Consider the following 20,570-nt stretch of genomic DNA (forward strand, 5'->3'; position numbering starts at 1 on the left):
TTCTTCTTCTTCTTCTTCTTCTTCTTCTTCTTCTTCTTCTTCTTCTTTTTAACGTATAAGATATTATTTGTTTCAGAGGTACAGGTCAGTGATTCAACAGTCTTACACAATTCACAGCACTGTTGAGATTCTAATGTTTTGGGTAAATCAGCAAACTATTCTATATTTCAGATACAGTTGTTAATTTGTTTGGTTTTCTTGCTTAATGCTTGGGTAACTAGTTTGGGGTCCCAGTATAGTGGGTATTGATTTTGATTGTTCTACAGTTGTTAAATCTATAATTGTTCTACAGTTCTACAGTTTGATTGTTCTACAGTTGTTAAATCTATAATAAAATGTCAGTAGGCTTTATGGGGATTGCTACTGCTGCTAAACACTCTTTTTACTGCTAAACAACCTGTTTCATTACTTTCTTGTTTCGCTGATTTCTTTTTTTCATGTAGAAATACTGGTTTTTTTTTGTGTGTGTATTAATATAAAATTATTTGTTCACAATCCAAATAATACAGAGAAGTCTGCTTTTCTGTAATTCCAATGTGAAAGATAACCATTAATATTAATAATATGGTATATATTTCTTTTTGGCCCTTTGAGTACAGTTATAGATATTTTTCCTTTTTTTTTAATTCTTACGTTAATCCCTTTAATTCTTATGTTAGTTTTAGATGTAGTGTTCCATGATTCATTTTTTGTGCATAACACCCAGTGCTCCATGCAGAATGTGCCCTCCTCAATACCCACCACCAGGCTAACCCATCCTCCCACCCCCCTCCCCTCTAGAACCCTCAGTTTGTTTTTCAGAGTCCATCGTCTCTCATGGTTCATCTACCCCTCTGATTTCCCCCAGTTATAGATTTTTTTTACATAAATATTATCATAGTATATTCACCATTCTATAACCTACTTAGTTCATTGTGGAAAAATATTAATATCAATACATAGAAAGATTACCTTATTTTGTATTCTGTATTTTATTTAACTTAGTCCTTGTAGTTGGATGACATTAGTTTGAGTTTTCAGTTAATACTGGAGCAAACATCCCAGGTCATGTATCATTGTATATGCCTCTGCATTGTTAGAATGAATTTCCAGAGTTGGATTTTAGGGTTGAAGATACACATTTTTTAAAGGTTTTGATATGTGTAAAAAATTATACTCTGGAAAGTTTGTACTACTTTTTACTTTCATTCCAGCTGTGTGAGAGAGGTCTCATTCTTTCCAACCATTAATATATTAAGCATTTGCCAATCTAATGGTTGCAAAGTATCTTATTTTGGTTTTGCTTTCCTTGACTTTTAGTGAAATTATTTTTTGTCAATTTTTCTATAGATGTCTTATCTTTTGCATGTTAAGTCTATAAAATTTACTAGTATAGAATAATTGGTTAAAGATTTTAGAAAATAATTTGAAAGATAAAATAATGAGTTTTTAACTCTTCTCCTTCTATATTTGATACTTTCGTGAGAGTATTTTCCTTATTAGTAAAATATATGAAGTTATTATTTAGAGTTATTTAGGAATATTTAGAATATCCAGAGATCCATGGTAAATACATTTGTATATTTGCTTGTTAGATTTGACAACATGAGTTGCTGCATTGTTTTCATTTTGATAAAATTTTGTTTGGAAAGTGATTTAAGTGATATGGGTGGGGAAAATCTGGTATCGTCGTATTGGTTTGTACTCTTTTCATTTACCTTTTGCAGATACTGTACTCCAAGATACTTGGATTATGAAGATTTGGAGCGCAAGTACTGGAAGAACTTAACTTTTGTGGCACCTATCTATGGTGCAGACATTAATGGGAGCATATATGATGAGGTATATTTATACTGTAATGGGTTTTGTAAAGGGCAGATTTCCTATTTTTGTTACCGTTTTAGGCACTTGAGAAGTAGTCCTTTGTTATGCTTTGTGTGATCCATAATTCCTCATAGGATAAGGGGAAATCAAGACGTTATCAGTAGGATTTCTGTTGTTGGTATTTTTCAGATTGAAACCAGCAAATGGTACAGATACCTGAAATTGTTCGACAGTAATGTATTATGTGGTTATCTGGCTAATATTTAAATTACACTAAAATTTTTTTAAGCAAAACACATTATAAAGATATTTGGGAAACAGGAAATATTATCCATAATACTACCACCTTAAGGCAAAAAACAGTATTTTAATATGCGTTCTTCTAGTAGTTTTCCCCTAGTCATTTAAAAAAGTTATATTTGAACAGACTTAGTCTCCTGTTTTCCACAAATTGTGAAAGATTTTCTTATTATTTATTTATTTTTTAAAAAAGATTTATTTATTTTAGAGAGAGAGTGTGCACATGCATGCGTGGGGGGAGGGGCAGAGGGAGAGGGAGAGAGAGAATCAATCCCAAGTGGACTCCCTGCTGAGCATGGAGCCTATGGGGTGTGGGGGCTAGATCTCAGGACCTGAGATCATGACCTGAGCCAAAATCAAGAGTCCCACACTCAACCAACTGAGCCACCCAGGCGCACCGATTTTTCTCTTTTTTAAAAAGTACATATTATTAGTCTTTCCAGTTATTTTTCGTGAGACTATAATATACTGGAAATAATCCAGTCCTTTTTATCTCCTCCTAATACATGTAAACTCTGTCTTTTGTTGCTATTGCTGTTCTTCCTTTTTGAAACCTTTTATTCCCTCTCTCCTTGTTTTATTTTGGGAAATGTCTTACATACTGAAAGGTTGAAGTAGTGCAGTGAACACTTGGATACTCCACCTAGATTCTCCAGTTGTTAATATTTGCCTCATTTCCTTTGTTTTTCCATTGCTCTGCCATTGTCTCTCTTTATCTCTTTCTCTGTGTTTCTTTTTTTTTTCTTTTTATTTTTTTAAAAGATTTTATTTATTTATTTGAGACAGAGAGAATGAGAGACAGAGAGCATGAGAGGGAGGAGGGTCAGAGGGAGAAGCAGACTCCCTGCCGAGCAGGGAGCCCGATGCGGGACTCGATCCAAGGACTCGATCCAGGGACTCCAGGATCATGACCTGAGCTGAAGGCAGTCGCTTAACCAACTGAGCCATCCAGGTGCCCCTCTTTCTCTGTGTTTCTATCTGCTATAACATTTGAAAGTAAGTTGCAGACATTATGACAGTTCTCCTTTAATTATTACGTGTGTTTTAATAACAAGGCAATTAGGGCGCCTGGGTGGCTCAGTCGTTAAGCGTCTGCCTTTGGCTCAGGTCATGATCCCAGGGTCCTGGGATCGAGTCCTACGTCGGGCTCCCTGCTCAGCAGGAAGTCTGTTCCTCCCTCTCCCACTCTCCCTGCTTGTGTTCCTGCTCTCGCTGTGTCTCTGTCAAATAAATAAATAAAATCTTAAAAAACAAAAAAACAAAAACAAAACAAAAACAAAAATACCAAGGCAATTTAACATTAGTATATCATTTAATATATAGATCATATTCATGGGATACTAATTTTGCCAATAATATATATATAAATTTTTTTCCTCATCTGAAGGATCTGGTCAAGGATTTCTCTTTATAATTAGTAAGAGATTTATAGGGTGATGCTTAGAGACTAGATGAATATCCTGTATTCCAGCAGCCTTTCATCTAGTGAATTTACATCCATTGATAATATTTGCCTGAATCTGTTATTATAGTATTTTTAAACTTTCTATGTTTTGAAAGCTAGGAAAGTACATAAAACATAACTTAAAGCTTCATAAATTATTGCAAGGTGAACACCTGTGTACCATCACTGACCTCAAGTACTCTAGAGTTCCCCTGCACACCTTCTTCACTGATCATGGTCTTCCCTTTTTTCTCCAAAGATAGTCACTATTCTCACTTTATGGCAGTCATATACTTCTTTTCTTTAAATATGTAGTTAATTATACCCTGTTTCTGAATTTTATATAACTAGGAGAATCATTCAGTGTGTATTCTTTTATGCCTGGCTTCTTTCATGCATTATAAACATTTATAAGCTTTTTTTGCACTGTAGCTATTGTTCATTCATTTTCTTTACAGTATGTTATTCTATTGTATAAATGTTCCACAGTGCATTTATTGTTCTGCTGTGGTCATGTTGATTGCTTCTAGTTTTGGCTTTTATGTGCAAAACTTTCATGAATGTTCAGCACGTTTCCCTGGGTATGGAAGCATGTGTTTATATTGGATGTACGCCTAGTAGTGGTTATAGGGTATGCGTATGGTTAGCTTTAGAAGAAAACTGTTTGTCAGTTTGTACCTTCTTATAGTAGTGTTTTTGAGTTCCTAGTGCTCCACATCCTACCTAATACTTGGTATTGTCATTCTTTTACATTTAGCCATTTTGTTGGGTGTGTGTAGTAGTAACTTGTGGTTTTAAGTTGCGTTATGATTTTTTTCCTTATGTTCATTAGCTGTTTGGATTTTCCCTTTTATTGAGGTGCCTTTTTAAGCTTTTTGAATATTTTTCTTTTGTGTCTTGCTTTTCTTACTGATTTACAGTTCTTTATGCATTCTGGGTATGAGGTAGTGGCACAATTTAAAATTTTCTAGATGGATTTCTTTTTTTTTTTTTTAAAGATTTTATTTATTTATTTGACAGAGAGACAGCGAGAGAGGGAACACAAGCAGGGGGAGTGGGAGAGGGAGAAGCAGGCCTCCTGCCGAGCAGGGAACCTGATGTGGGGCTCGATCCCAGGACCCTGGGATCATGACCTGAGCTGAAGGCAGACGCTTAACCGACTGAGCCACCCAGGTGCCCCCCCCCCCTTTTTTAAAAAGATTTATTTAGTTTAGAGAGAGAAGAGGGGGGAGGGGCTTAGGGAGAGGGAGAGAGAAACTTAAGCAGACTCTGTGCTGAGCATGGCGCCTGACAAGGGGGCTCCACCTCATGACCCTAAGATCACAACCTGAGCTGAAACCAAGAGTCGGATGCTTAACCGACTGTGCCACCCAGGTGCCCCTAGATGGGTTTCTAAATTGAAAGGACCATTTTTTCTTAAAGATTTTATTTATTTATTTTTGCGAGAGAGGGAGGGGGAGAGAGAGAAAGAGAGAGAGAGAATGCACACATGAGCAGGGGGGAGAGGCAAAAGGAGAAGCAGACTCCTGACTGAGCAGGGAGCCCCACGCAGGACTCCATCCCAAGACCCTGGGATCATGACCTGAGCTGAAGGCAGACACTTAATCGACTGAGCCACCCAGGTGCCCAAAGGACCATTCTTATTTTTGAATATGGACTAGATATTAGATGATACTGTGGAATTATTGTTCTATTAGATGTAATGATGGCATGGTGACTATATATGTATGTGTGTATATATATATATACATACACACACATATATATATACACACACATACATATTTATTAATTAAAGATACACATTTAAATATATGCAGGTTAAGTGACATGGGGTTGGGATTTGCTTTTAAAATACTTTAGAAAATAAGATGATTGGATATAGTTGAAAGAAGGTTGGCAAAATATTGGTAATTGAAGCTAGATGATAGATACATGACATTTTAAATATGTATATGTTTGAAATATTAAAGTTAAAAAAAGAGAAAACATTCCCCATTCTCCTTCTGGGTTTTCATTAATATAAGTGAATTCTACATTGAACATTTATTATTTATTAAAGTAGTATATACTCATGTAGAAAATTGAAAAAATATAGAAAAATATGAAGAAGAAAATAAAAATTACTCATAAGCTTACCAAACAGAAACAACCTCTTTAAGATTTCCTTTGGCTTTTCCTTTTATGTGAGTGCGTATGTGTGTGTATGCACATGTTTGCATGTTAGTATATGTTTCCCCAAAGAACCAAGGAGATTTTAACAGTTTTTGGCTTGAGAAACATTTTCTAATATTGCTCTTTAGAGGATTCTTTAGTGTATTCTAGTTCCCACCATGTTTGGATTGCCAAATTATGTCTTGTATTAGATTGTTGCTATATATATATATTTAAAGATTTTATTTATTGAGAGAGAGAGAGAGCGCACGAGCAGTGGGGGGAGGGGCAGAGGGAGAGGGAGAAGCAGGCTCCCTACTCAGACTCAAGGCTCGATCCCAGAATCCTGAGATCATGACCTGAGCTGAAGGCAGATGCTTAACCGACTGAGCCACCCAGGTGCCCCAGATTATTGCTGTATTTTTTTGGTATTTCAATTCTAGTGTATTCTTATTGATTTATTCTTTAGTGATAACAAATCTATTTTTTTTAAAGATTTATTTATTGGAGAGAGAGAGACAGAGGGGGAGAGAGAGAGAGTTCCAAGCTGAGCATAGAGCCCAATGCAGGGTTTGATCTCAGGACCCTGAGGTCATTACCTGAATGCAAACTAAGAGTCAGACGCTTAACTGACTACACCACCCAGGTGCCCAATAACAAATCTGTTTTTAAGTTTAACATGTTATGGTTACTTATATTTGGGAAAATGAGTGCCATTAACAGTTAGGCTTCCTTACAGAACATGGCACCTTGTCTTAAACCACTTCTGTGGGATTTCCATTGGAATGGGTAAGGCAGAGTAAATACTGTTGGCATTTTATACATGGGACATAAGGAGATATTTCCAAAGTTCCTAGGCTAGTTGAGGGGCTGCCAGGTGCTCTTCTTATCTTCCATACCAGTTTTAAGCAAGCAGTTGTGTATAGTTAGTCTCATAGTTGTAGAAATGTGTGAAACTAGGTTGTTGTCAACCACAAATTTCCCCTGAACTAATGGTTTATTTTGTGCCGTCTCTCTGGTTTCTTCTGTGTGGTGTACTGGCAAGTTTTTAGGCTTCCAAGAGGAAGATTGAGCTGAGGAATCATCTAGATTCTGGGCTGAGAGGTTGCGTGTCTTAGTGCTCTAAAATAAAATAAAACTCAGTTTAAGGTATTTTTTTCTAACCACTCTTTGGGATCGTTGACCTCTTTGTTCCTTTTTGCATATATAATTTAGAGTTAGAAGCAGCATATTTGGGACAGTTTCCAGAACAATTAACATAAAGATGCCCTGAACTAGCTTTCCCTATTTGATAGTAAAATACAATAATTGTTGATGGCACAGAAGAGGCTGATGGACTTTGGTTTGCTGTGCTTATCAATGTATTGCTTGTATTTGAAAACCGGTTACACATTGGCATTGCTTTAAGGGAACATTGACTTTAGAATTCAGATTTGAGTAACTTTAGTTATGAAAATCTAAATGAACAAAATGCACTGGTTTGTAAACATGCAGTTTTAAAGCATCATCATTTCCACGTTCTGAAGTCAGGAATCTGTCATTTTGGTAGGACCTACAAGGCATAGTATTTTATGGAATTTGTGTGGCTCTGCAGGAACATTTCATAGCTCCAGAGTTGAGCTGACATTTTCAAAGCTTTTGTAGCATAAAGAGAGACAAGAGAGATGTTGTAAACTGCTACTGGTAAACAAACCAATCACACTCATGACACCTTAATTCAAACAATAGAAAAATAACTTGTTTTTGCCCTCTTGAGGTGGATGGAGAGTAACAAGAGAGAGAGTGCATTAAAGAGAGTGATGAAGAGTGAGTGTACTAATAACCCACGACTGTCAGTAACATTTGAAATCATCACAATGAATGTGCATTGAAAAAGCCCATGTATTGTTTTGCTCTTTACTGTTGTGTCCTTGAATTGTTTAACTGTTTGGCTCAATATTTATTTTTTATTTATTTCTATTTTTTTTAAAGATTTTATTTATTTATTTGACAGAGAGAGACACAGCGAGAGAGGGAACACAAGCAGGGGGCACGGGAGAGGGAGAAACAGGCTTCCCGCTGAGCAGGGAGCCTGATGCGGGGCTCAGTCCCAGGACCCTGGGATCATGACCTGGGCTGAAGGCAGACGCCTAACGACTGAGCCACCCAGGTGCCCCTGGCTCAATATTTAAATTGTATTGGGAACTGGTTTGGTATGGTTTATGGCATTATTTTGGAAGGAATTATAGTCATCAAATTGTAGTTCACTTTTCCCCCTACTTTTTAGTTATGGCTATTTCCTTTTTAGTAGAATGATCGAAAAACCATAGCATTTTTTTTTTTTTTTGGTGAGGCTGGGAGTTCTTGGAGAGGGTGTGGGGAGGTAAGCGGAACAATTTGTGCAGGGTGCAGAGATGAGTAAGGATCCTCGTTCTCAAGTAATTCATAGGCTTAGAGGGGCAGTAAAGTGTAATGAGCTTGGCCATAAAGGCAAGTGTAGGGTTCTAGGGAGCTGGGAGGAGAGACACTTAGAGCAGACTTGGCACTGAAGGAACACTTGCTGGAGGAGAGAGAACATTTGAACTGGACCTAGATGAGTAAGTTCACGTCAGGTAAAGGAGGCAGAAAGGAGGATGGGGCAGGAGCTGGACAGATTTGAGGGTAAGACCACACGTAATAGTCTCTGTATTTTTACTGAATTCTGAGGCTTTTTTCTCAACACCGGCTTGAGGAGGGTGAGGCTGGCCTGGAATAATGGGATCTAAGGGGAAGGGATCTGCCCCAGGCTGCAGACAGGGCTGTGGATATGGGCTCAGACCTGTGGTGCTATAGTGGCCCCTCCTGCTCAGATGTTTGTCTTGCAGCACCAGGCAAATCTTTTCAGTGGCACAGGGGGCGCCATTTTAGTGATGATCAGGCTTGGACAAAACACAGGAATTAGGGGTGAGGGTGTTCATGAAGGACTAGTTGAGGACAGTCAGCCCTAATAGTAAAGGGAGAAGGGCTAGGAGATCTAGGGCATGAGTCTTGGTGCCTCTTTCATTCTGCCGCTTCTTTCAGAGCTTGATTTCCTTAGGGTATACGAAAGAGTATCAGTCTGTACCATGGGCAGTAGCCTGTGGTGGTAGTAACAGCACATGATTTAAGCAAGTTACTGTTTTTTCAGTTGCAATACCAAGACTATCAAAGGCATATGGTGACACAACCCAGCCTTTGGGTGTATGATGCAGAAGAGCAGAGCTAGGCAGTCGGATTCTGTCTGTTTGTCTTTATAAAGTTTTATTGGAGCATAGCCTAGTTCATTCATTTATATTATGGCTTTTTTTTTTCACTACAGTGGCAGAATTAAGTAGTTGTGACAGAGATTGTATGGCCCACAAAAGCTAAAATATTTACTGTCTGGCCCTTTGCAGAAAAAGTTTGCCAATCCCTAATACAGAGGCATAATTATGTACTCGGGGAAGGATGCTTAAAACCTTTTTGAGATAAATGGGGTATAAATAAAATTCTGAATGTTCTCAGGAGAATGAGATTCATATATATTGACTACACTGATACCTTGAGACATTGAAATTGAGGTGTTTAATTATGTCAGGAATTTTCTGTAATTTAAGATGTTCCTGAACTTAGACATAGAGCAATGTGTGTTCTTGGGTGGCCCTAGATGACTCCTTGGTAACAGTAACATAAGCTTAAGAGTCCTAAGATCTGGGGGCGCCTGGGTGGCTCAGTTGGTTAAGCGACTGCCTTCGGCTCAGGTCATGATCCTGGAGTCCCAGGATCGAGTCCCACATCGGGCTCCCCACTCAGTGGGGAGTCTGCTTCTCCCTCTGACCCTCTCCCCTCTCATGCTCTCTCTCACTCTCTCTCTCTCAAATAAATAAATAAAATCTTTAAAAAAAAAAAAAAGAGTCCTAGGATCTGAATTTTTGTTGTTAGGCTTCACTAAGGGCTCATCCATTTTATATATATGTATGTGTATATATATATGTATGTATATATATTTAAGCATTTAATTAATTAATTTAAAGATTTTATTTATTTATTTGTGAGAGAGAGAGCACGAGTGGAGGGGTAGAGGGAGAGGGAGAAGCAGACTCCCCGCTGAGCAAGGAACTCGAAGTGGGACTTGATCCCAGGACTCTGAGATCATGACCTGAGTTGAAGGTAGACACTTAACCAACTGAGCCACCCAGGCACCCTGGGCTCATCCATTATAAAGAAAGTTTTAACTAGCCTTTGCTAACTATACATTTACAAAGTTAGCTTTCTGTTAAAAGAAGCATGAGAGTTTCTTCAGGAAACAAACACACAAAAAAGAAGAGATCTAAAGATTGAAGAGGAACAGGGAGAAAATGTCCTGTAACTGTGTGGGATGCTCCACCTTGGCTAACGGACATGAAAGTCAACAGGTATCTGTAGGAAAGACAGAAGCTAGGACATTTCTGAGATAGCCAGTAGCCGAGTGTATTTCCACAGATCTTTGAAGACAACGTGCATCTCTTTGTTCTGTGTGTGAGAGTAAAGCACAGGCATCAACATTATTTTAGAGTGATACAGTCAGTCTTGTGTTCTGTGTGCTATTTAGGGCTGCATTTCTAGCAACACCTGTCATATAGTATAATGTGTTAATGATGATAATGGTTCATTGAATCGAGGTTTAAAACGAAGTTCCATATGCTTTGTTTAAGCTGGCTATTGTCTTCCTAATTTGTAACACTAGAAGGATCCCCAAGAATATTGTCTGTCTTCAAGAGAGTCCTCTTTGCAAAGTTTTCCCTTTGTTGAATGGTGACAGACAGCTCTGCCCCTAAGCCTCACCCACCTCCTCCATCGCCCAGGCTGTCTGGTTCATGCCTTATGTGCTTCCTTCCCTCAGTATGCCCCATCACTTCCAACTCTTTCTGATGTGTGGGCTTCTCTAAGTTTCTTATGCTCACTTATTTTTTTGTTAGTCATTTCTACATTCTCAGAAAATATTTTCATTAATAATGATGGGATGATGATAGCATTGATGCTCAGTGCATTTAATATGGGCACAAGGCATGATTGGCATAATCCTTTAGGGAGAACATTTGAGATAAAACTGAACTGTTATCCACACTCCTTACCTAGATTTGTGTACAACCAAAATGATTCTGTTGGTGGACATTCAGTGTCATTATAGAGAGTTTTTGATGTGGATAGTGAATTTTGGGTAAAAAATATATATATAATTGTAGCAAATTTAGAAAATGAATATAGAAAATTAAGGATACCTGTATTTATGTGACTATTTCTTCCTCAGTAGACTCTTAGTCCAGTGATGGCAGGTGTTATTTCTCACAGACTCTTCAGTCCCAGCTCCTATCATAGTGTCTGCTGCAGAGAATGTACTGAAATAATTGTAGAATTGGTGAGTGTATGACTTTTAAAAAATAGTCTGAGGACAAATCATGGAGTTTCTTGTATGTTTTTGGTTATTGCTCTGTACATCTTGAACTGTTTGAGATTATTTTAGTAGGGAAGTGATAGGATCAGAATCATGTTTTAGGAACTGTGATCGGATAATGGTCTATAAGATGAACTAGTCACAGCAAAGGCTTGGAAAGTGCTCTGAAGAGGAAGAGGGACAAGTTAGAGTTATCTTCCCCAGTGTGTGTTTTTCTGAACACTAATACCCTGAGGCAGTGGTTCTCAAACTTTTTGGTCTCAGGTCCCCTTTATACTTCTAATAATTTATTGTGGACCTCAAAGAGCTTTTCTTTTGTAGGTTATATCTATCCTTGTTTACTTTATTAGAAATTAAAACTGAAACTGAGAATATTTGAAAGTATTTAAGAATAATCCATTATATAATAACATACATATTTTTATTAAAAAATGACTATACTTTCCAACACAAAACGTTTAGTGAAAGGGGTGGCATTATTTTACATTTTCCAAATCTCTAATGTCTAGCTTAATAGAAGACCTCTGAATTCATATACTTGCGTCTGCATTTAGTCTGTGGTGATGTCATGTAGCCTCTGGAAAACTCGACTCTACTGTCATGAAATGAGAATGAGAGTGAAAAGCAAATAATGTGTTGGTATAATTATGAAGACAGTTTTGATGCCACAGACCCGAATGGGATCTGGGTGTTTGCCAGTGGTCCCCAGACAACACTTGAAAACTGTTACCTTAAGATATTTAGCAAAAGATTCCTTTTCTACATGTATCATATGATCTCACTGATATGAGGAATTCTTAATTGCAGGAAACAAACTGAGGGTTGCTGGAGTGGGGGGTGGGGTGGGAGGGATGGGGTGACTGGGTGATAGACACTGGGGAGGGTATGTGCTCTGGTAAGTGCTGTGAATTGTGCAAGACTGTTGAATCTCAGATCTGTACCTCTGAAACAAATAATGCAATATATGTTAAGAAAAAAAAAAAAAGAAGAAGGAGGTAGCAGGAGGGGAAGAATGAAGCGGGGGAAATTGGAGGGGTAGACGATCCATGAGAGACGATGGACTCTGAAAAACAAACTGAGGGTTCTAGAGGGGAGAGGGGTGGAAGGATGGGTTAGCCTGGTGGTGGGTATTGAGGAGGGCACATTCTGCATGGAGCACTGGGTGTTATGCACAAACAATGAATCATGGAACACTTCATCTAAAACTAATGATGTAATGTATGGGGATTAACATAAGAATAAAAAAAAAGATTCCTTTTCTGATCTCAGTTTACATAGATGATGCAGGGATCTTAAGATAAAATAACAGTGTTCCATTCTTGTTACTGACCTTCAGGTAACTGCGTTCCTGATATACACTTCAAAGACTGAATCACATTAGGAGACAGTGGTTCTCATCATGGAAACCATGGAGTTCTTTGGGGAACATCATGCCACATATTCTGTCATATAACTCAGGCAAAATTTTATAAGCAGAAAATGGACTTAGGATGTGAATTCAAGTCCTTAAGTCTCAAAATATATAAAATATTTTAAAGAAATTATATTTCTGAGATTATCCCTCAATGTTAATTTGCTAGTCATCCAGGTATTAATATACAATTGATAGAAAATTAAAAACATTTTGAAAAACTGTGGTAAGCCTTAAGACAAAAATACAGTGTCTTATACTGTATATTTCTCCTTGAGAGCTGGAGAATTTTTTTTCCCTGCTATTTATGTACTGGGTAGATGGATGTGTATTTGGGGTCCTATTTCCAATATTTTTTTGCCAGTTTTCTTTAGTGTCTGTGAGTATAAATACATAAATGTTTAAGGTAAAAGTACCTTTTTGTTGATATAAATGTTAAGGATAAAAAATTTGGAAAGCATTGTATAAGAGAAAAAAATTGAAATCACTAATAAATCCTGGCATTCAAAGACATTAGCTGTCAAAAACATTTAGTGTATTTCTTTCCAATGTTTGTTCTCTACTTAATGCCTGAGAACTGTGTTTTTTTTGTTTGTTTTTTTGTTTGCTTGTTTGTTTTTTACAGATATGGTATCATAGTGAACATACTTGTTTTTTTTTTTTCTTCTCCCATTTTAACGCATTGTGAACGCTTTCCCACTTTGATAGATGTTCTTCAACAGGGTGATTTAACATTTATTTTATCTGTCTTATTTTTATTGGTAGGATGGTTTTCTCAGGGGAGGGGGGGAACATAAATTTAAGGTGAAGAGGGATGCAGGCAGGCTGTGGAGGCAGGGAGGGTAAGACAACTCCTGGTCTTGCAGAGATCATTGTTGGGTAGGCCACAGTCCATAGTGGGGTGGCCAGATTATTGTCAACCCAAGAGAGTGGCACTTTGCCGCAGACACTGGCTGCCTTATTTCCTGCCTTTCCTGCACAGCCTCTTGAAATAGAAGGCCATTATTAAACAGTACAGAATATTTGCTCTATTTACTTACATAATCAATGCCTGCTATCCCTAGCTGTGACTTTCAAGAAAGCCCTGTCTTTGTCTTGGAGTCTTCATCTGTAAAGGGAAGTGATTGAATTAACTGCTCTCTGAGGTTCCTCCCAGATTAAAAATGTTTGTTTCATGATGAGCAACGTTTCTTGAAGAAGGTGAACTGGATTCTTTGATAGTGCAGTTTTACGAGTTCCAGATTTCTTTGGTATTATAATTTTATCAACAGCCTCTCTATAAGAAAGCTTTTGGCTAAAGCATGGGAATCTTTTCATACTAAGATTTTAGTTTTAGCTGCATCTTTAGCCTTATAAATGATATATTTTTTTCTTCTCACAATGGGGAAGCTTAAATACCTTTACCCACCAGATGGTGCACTTGGACAACAAATTTATCTAAGGCTGAGGGTTTCCAAATGAAGTTAAACAGTTTAAACTGAGTCACTAACAAAGTTCCTTTCCATTTTGTATTTGTATCATGTCAGTATATCATTTCTCTTGAAATAAGAAATAATTTGAAGCCAGAACACTGTGTGTGTAATTTTCACATCTAAGGTAAAATGTCATCATTCCAGACATGTTTTGGTGCAAAGAAAGAGATTGGCTTATAGGATTTTGACTTTCAGATTTTCAGTTAATCAAAACTCCTTATCTGCCAGCATATTATGGCTGATCTTCAGTGAATGATCCCATATTATGCCATCCAGACAGGGGAGGTGATGATACTTCGAATTCACTAGTCATATTTCATCTAGAATGTTCCATCAGTTCTGGAAGCTGTGTTTTTAGAGGGCTATTGCTAGAGCAGCATGCCAGGATTATACAGGAACTGACAGTGGAAAACATGTAAAGCTCAGATGTAGGGTGACCTCAGAGTACACGGCCACCGCCCTCAAGTGTATTGCATGTGAGAGGGTTAGGGGGATCACTGTGGGAACATCAATTTTGTCTCTGGAAGAACTTTCTGAAGAACACAATTGCCCAAAACAGGCTAGGCTGCCACTTGAGATAAGCAGTTACTGACCTCAGCATGTTCATGGGAAAAACCATCTGATCTTATGTTGGAAATGATTTTGGGCTGGATAGGATTTGGATAGAATTAGTCATTTTTCTTTAAGTCTTCTCTTTATGTATCAACGGTTACACTTCACAATTAAAGTATACTTACATGTTCAATACAGTGCTAAATTGATAAATCAGAAATATGTGTAGAGTCCCATGCTGCTGAGTGGTTTGTGGAAGTATGAGAAATGTCAGGATAGCAAGTCTTTGCCAGTGCAAGGTGCCTCCTAGTTAGCTGGAGAGTCATGAAAGGTTTGCCCAAGGGATAAATAACCCATATAGTGCAAACTAGGTCCTCCATGGCTGGCATGAATACTATGCACCTTAAGAGTATAAAGAGGTTAAGCTTCCTGGGGACTGACATATGGTGAGAATTAAAGGTATAATGGCCATCAGACATATGAGCCATGGTGAGGGGTGAGGATACTAAGTGTTCTGTGGGTACTAGATGATCAGTAGGCCCAGAGGGGCAGATATCTGTTGAGAAAGTATTAGGGAAGCAGCAATAGGAATTACTGAAGGGGCAAGAACATAAAGGCCAAAGGTGAAAAACCAGAGTTTTATTGCTGAATTTGACTGGTGATCATAGAATCATTGATGATTTCACCTGGAAGGAGTCTTGGAAATCATCTGATATAGCCAACGCATTTTTAGATGAAGAACCTCAGATTGAAATAGGATTTATCCAAGATGACACTTACTTAGTGGCGGAGCTGGGAGGCCCCTTTTCCTGTTCTCTTTCTACTATTCTACACTGTCACCAGGAAGGACGATTAGAACTTGGAACTGAGTTGTGTACTCTGGACCTCTTTCTCTCTTGGGTTAATATCTTCCAGGGTCTTCACTGGATGTTTAGTATCTTCAGAAGCAAGCTCCTGTTGCCATTGCAGCCCTGGCCTTGCCTGCAGGTTTATAATAGTACTTTGATAAGGCATGTCCATTTGAAGCTCCATTCCCACCTTGGCCCCACTCTTTCCGATTTTTTAAAAAATGAAGATGAATATAATCTAGATTTCATCTTTATTATGGCTTTTAAAGACATGGAAGCAGGTATTTTTTTTTTTTTAAAGAGGAATTTTATAAATAGAATAGAAAGATTCACGTAATTCTACTGTGAAAAAGGAACTATTGATCCACACCTTCGGCTTCCAGAATCTGTTTTAGAAATGATCAGAAATATGGGTCAATGTTTATCAAAATTATTTTCCAGTGTGTTTTAAAATTATAGCAAAGAATGTAAAACAATGTATGTGTTACAAAGGAAAATAATGATACAAACTGTTGTAGACATGAAGTAATACATATAGAATAGAATAGAGGTTAGGAAAAGGTTTATAATTTAGTGGTGAGTGAATAAACCAAGGTAACTGTGTATAGATATATCCCCAAGATAGATGCAGCAAAGCTGGTCCCAAGAGGGAAGTATATGGCAACATAGGCCTTCTCAAGAAGCAAGTAAAGTCTCAAATACACAACCTAACCTTACATCTAAAGGAGCTGGAAAAAGGAACAGCAAATAAAGCCTAAAGCCCGCAGGAGAAGAGAAATTAAATAAAGATTAGAGCAGAAATCAATGATATAGAAATAAAAAAACCTAGTAGACCAGATCAACAAAATTAGGAGCTGGTTCTTATCAAAAAGAAAAGAGAAAAGGGCGCCTGGGTGGCTCAGTTGTTTAGCGTCTGCCTTTGGCTCAGGTCATGATCCCAGGGTCCTAATGAGTAAAAATCTTTAAAAAAAAAAGGAAAAGAAAAGAGAAAGGACCCAAATAAGTAAAATCATGAATGAAAGAGGAGCGATCACAACCAACACCGAAGAAATGCAAACAATTATAAGAGAATATTATGAGCAATTATGTGCCAACAATTTAGGCAATCTGGAAGAAATGGATAAATTCCTAGAGACATATAAACTACCAAAACTGAAACAGGAAGAAATTGAAAAGCTGAACAGACCCATAGCCAGCAAGGAAATGGAATCAGTAATCAAAAATATCCCAACAAACAAGAGTCCAGGGCCAGATGGTTTCCTAGGGAAATTCTACCAAATATTTAAAGAAGAATTAATGCCTATTCTTCTGAAATTGTTCCAAAAAATAGAAATGGAAGGAAAACTTCCAAACTCATTCTATGAGGCCAGCATTACCTTGATCCCCAAACCAGACAAAGACCCCATCAAAAAGGAGAATTACAGACCAATATCCCTGATGAACATGGATTCAGAAATTCTGACCAAGATACTAGCTAATAGGATCCAACAGTACATTAAAAGGATTATTCACCATGACCAAGTCAGATTTATTCCTGGCTGCAGGGGTGGCTCAACATCCACAAATCAGTCAGTGTGATATACCACATTAATAAAAGAAAGGACAAGAACCATATGATCCTCTCAATAGATGCAGATAAAGCATTTGACAAAATACAGCAGTCTTTCTTGATAAAAACCCTCCACCATGTAGGGATGGAGGGAGCATACCTCCACATCATAAAAGCCGCATACAAAAGACCCACAGTGAATACCATCCTCAATGGGGAAAACCTGAGAACTTTTCCCCTAAGGTTGGGAATATGACAGGGATGTCCACTCACACTACTGTTATTCAATATAGTACTGAAAGTCCTAGCCACAGCAATCAGACAACAAAAAGAAATAAAAGGCATTCAGATTGGTGAAAAAGAAGTCAAACTTTCTCTTTGCAGACGACATGATACTCTATCTAGAAAACCCAAAAGACTCCATCCAAAAATTGCTGGAACTGATACAGGAATTCAGCAAAGTTGCAGGATATAAAATCAATGCACAGAAGCCAGTTGAATTTCTATATATCAGCAATGAAGCAGCAGAAAGAGAAATGAAGGAGTCAATCCCATTTACAATTGCACCAAAAACCATTAGATATCTAGAAATTAACCTAACCAAAGAGGTAAAAGATCTGTATTCTGCAAACTATAGAACACTTAGGAAAGAAATTGAGGAAAACACAAAGAAATGGAAAAACATTCTATGCTCATGGATTGGAAGAACAAATATTGTCAAAATGTCTGTGCTACCCAAAGCAATCTACACATTCAATGCAATCCCTATAAAATACCATCAACATTTTTCACAGAGCTAGAACAAACCTAAAATGTGTATGGAACCAGAAAAGACCCCAAATAACCAAAATAGTGTTGAAAAAGAAAAGCAGGGGTGCCTGGGTGGCTCAGTCGGTTAAGTGTCTGCCTTCGGCTCAGGTCATGATCCGAGGGTCCTGGGATCAAGGCCCACGTCAGGCTCCCTGCTCCATGGGGACTCTATTTCTCCCTTTCCCTCTGCCCGCTTGTATGCTCGCGGATGTGTGCTCTCTCTCTCTGTGTCAAATAAATAAAATCTTAAAAAAAAGAAAAAAGAAAAGCTGGAGGCATCACAATTCCAGCCTTCAAGCTGTATTACAAAACTGTAATCATCAAGACAATATGATACTGGCACAAAAACTGACAGATAGTTCAGTGGAACAGAATAGAGAACCCAGAAATGGACTCTCAACTCTGTGGTCAACTGATCTTCGACAAAGCAGGAAAGAATATCCAATGGACAAATATCCAAAAAGACAATTTCCTCAACAAATGGCATTGGGAAAATTGGACAGCCACATGCAGAAGAATGAAACTGGACCATTTCCTTACATCACACACAAAAATAGACTCCAAATGGTTGAAAGACCTCAATGTGAGACAGGAGTCCATCAGAATCCTAAAGGAGAACACAGGCAGCAACCTCTTTGACCTTGGCTGCAGCAACTTCTTGCTTCTTGTTTACAGAGGCAAGAGAAACAAAAGCAAAAATGAACTATTGGGACTTCATCAGGATAAAAAGATTTTTGCACAGCAAAGGAAGCAATTACAAAACTAAAAGGCAACCTACTGAATGGGAGAAGATATTCGCAAATGATATATCAGATAAAGGGCTAGTATCCACAATCTATAAATAACTTACCAAACTCAACATTCAAAAACCAAAAAAATCCAGTCAAGAAATGGGCAGAAGACATGAACAGACATTTCTCCAAAGACCTACAAATGGCTAACAGATACATGAAAAAATGTTCACCATCACTTGGCATCAGGGAAATACAAATCTAAACCACAATGAGATACCACCTCACACCAGTCAGAATGGCTAAAATGAACAGCTCAGGAAACAACAGATGTTGGCGAGGATGTGAAGAAGGGGGAACCCTCTTACACTGTTGGTGGGAATGCAAGCTGCTGCAGCCACTCTCAAAACAGTGTAGAAGCTCCTCAAAATAGAACTACCCCATGACCCAGCAATTGCAGTTCTAAGTATTTATCCAAAGGATACAAACATAGCGATTCAAAGGGGACACATGCATCCTAATATTTATAGCAGCAGTGTCCACAATAGCAAAACTATGGAAAGAGCCTAGATGCCATTGACAGATGAATGGATAAAGAAGATGTGGTGTGTACACACACACACACACACACACACACACACACACACACTGGAATATTACTCAGCTATTAAAATGAATGAAATCTTGCCATTTGCAATGACATGGATGGAAGTAGAGGGTATTATGCTAAGTAAAATAAGTCAGACAAAGACACATACCATATGATTTCACTCATATGTGGAATTTAAGAAACAAAACAGGTGATCACTGCTTTGTAATATAGCTTGAAATCAGGCAACATGATGCCCCCAACTTTGTTTTTCTTTTTCAACATTTCCTTGGTGAATCGGGGGTCTTAAAATGAAGTTAAAAAAAAAAAAAGAAAGAAACAAAACAGGTGAACATAGCGGAAGGGAGGGAAAAATAAGATGAAAATGGAGGCAAACCATAGGAGACTCATAACTATAGGAAACATAGGAAACAAACTGAGGGTTGCTGGAGGGGAGATGGGTGGGGAGGATGGGGTAATTGGGTGATAGGCATTAAGGAGGGCACTTGATGTAATGAGCACTGGGTGTTATATGCAACTGAGGAATCAGTAAATTCTACGCCTGAAACTAACAATATATGATATGTTAACTAAATTGAATTTAAATAAAAATTAAAAAAAAATCTATCCCCCAGATCTTGAAATGCCCACATTGGGTTTCCAGTAGTGTGTAGAATTCCCATGATAAATCATTCACTTGACCATGGACAGAGAGCCGCTAGTCTGGCTGAAATGGGTAGGTTGAGGAACTGATCCCACATACCAGCCTCCTAGAATGGGTTCCTCAAAGTGAGTCACCACGTGTCAGTGGGCTTTTGGGGTCACTGGAACAGAATTAGAGCCACTAAAATCAGGAGTCTGATTCTAATTATGTTCTAATTTAAAATATTTATTTTCAGAGAAAGATATAACTAAGATTATATAATGGTTTTCTTTTATTTGCAGATTTATAAGTTTTGTCTCCAAATGTTCTACGGTGAGAAAATGTAGCTTAGGGGCGCCTGGGTGGCTCAGTCATTAAGCATCTGCCTTCGGCTCAGGTCATGATCCCAGGGTCCCGGGATTGAGCCCTGCATCAGGCTCCCTGCTCAGCAGGAGGCCTGCTTCTCCCTCTCCCACCCCCACTGCTTGTGTTCCCTTTCTCACTGTGTCACTCTCTGTCAAATAAATAAAATCTTAAAAAAAAAAGAAAATATAGTTTAATATTCAGGAAAATTATTGTTCTCCCATTTTCACTGACAGACTACTGTTGAGCCTGTGTGTAGAATTTTACACTGTGAAAAATGAAAGATGAGATCATTGGAAATACCTTAGATTGTTTTTATTTTATGAATAATTAAAGGGAAACTTGAGTTCCAGCCATCTGCCAAGTGTAAAGCAAAGTGAGAAATTACAGCGAGAGAGAAATGAAGCAAGGTGGAAAAAACAAACAATTGGAATACGCAGAAGAAAAAAATCAAGGTGGAAAAAACAAACAATTGGAATACGCAGAAGAAA

The 20,570-nt window shown here is 38.0% G+C and overlaps 1 protein-coding gene across 1 annotated transcript in view; it reads left to right on the top strand.

Annotated features, from left to right (window-relative positions):
* The window catches only part of KDM4C (lysine demethylase 4C), a 437,653-nt gene that overhangs the window by 20,029 nt on the left and 397,054 nt on the right, over positions 1–20,570 (top strand). Inside the window, exon 3 of the mRNA XM_044920760.1 lies at positions 1,707–1,821. Coding sequence (XP_044776695.1) covers positions 1,707–1,821 — 115 coding nt within the window. The remainder of the gene's footprint in view (positions 1–1,706; positions 1,822–20,570) is intronic.

The sequence above is a fragment of the Neomonachus schauinslandi genome, chromosome 13 (genome assembly GCF_002201575.2).
Source record: "Neomonachus schauinslandi chromosome 13, ASM220157v2, whole genome shotgun sequence".
NCBI classification, from domain to species: domain Eukaryota; kingdom Metazoa; phylum Chordata; class Mammalia; order Carnivora; family Phocidae; genus Neomonachus; species Neomonachus schauinslandi.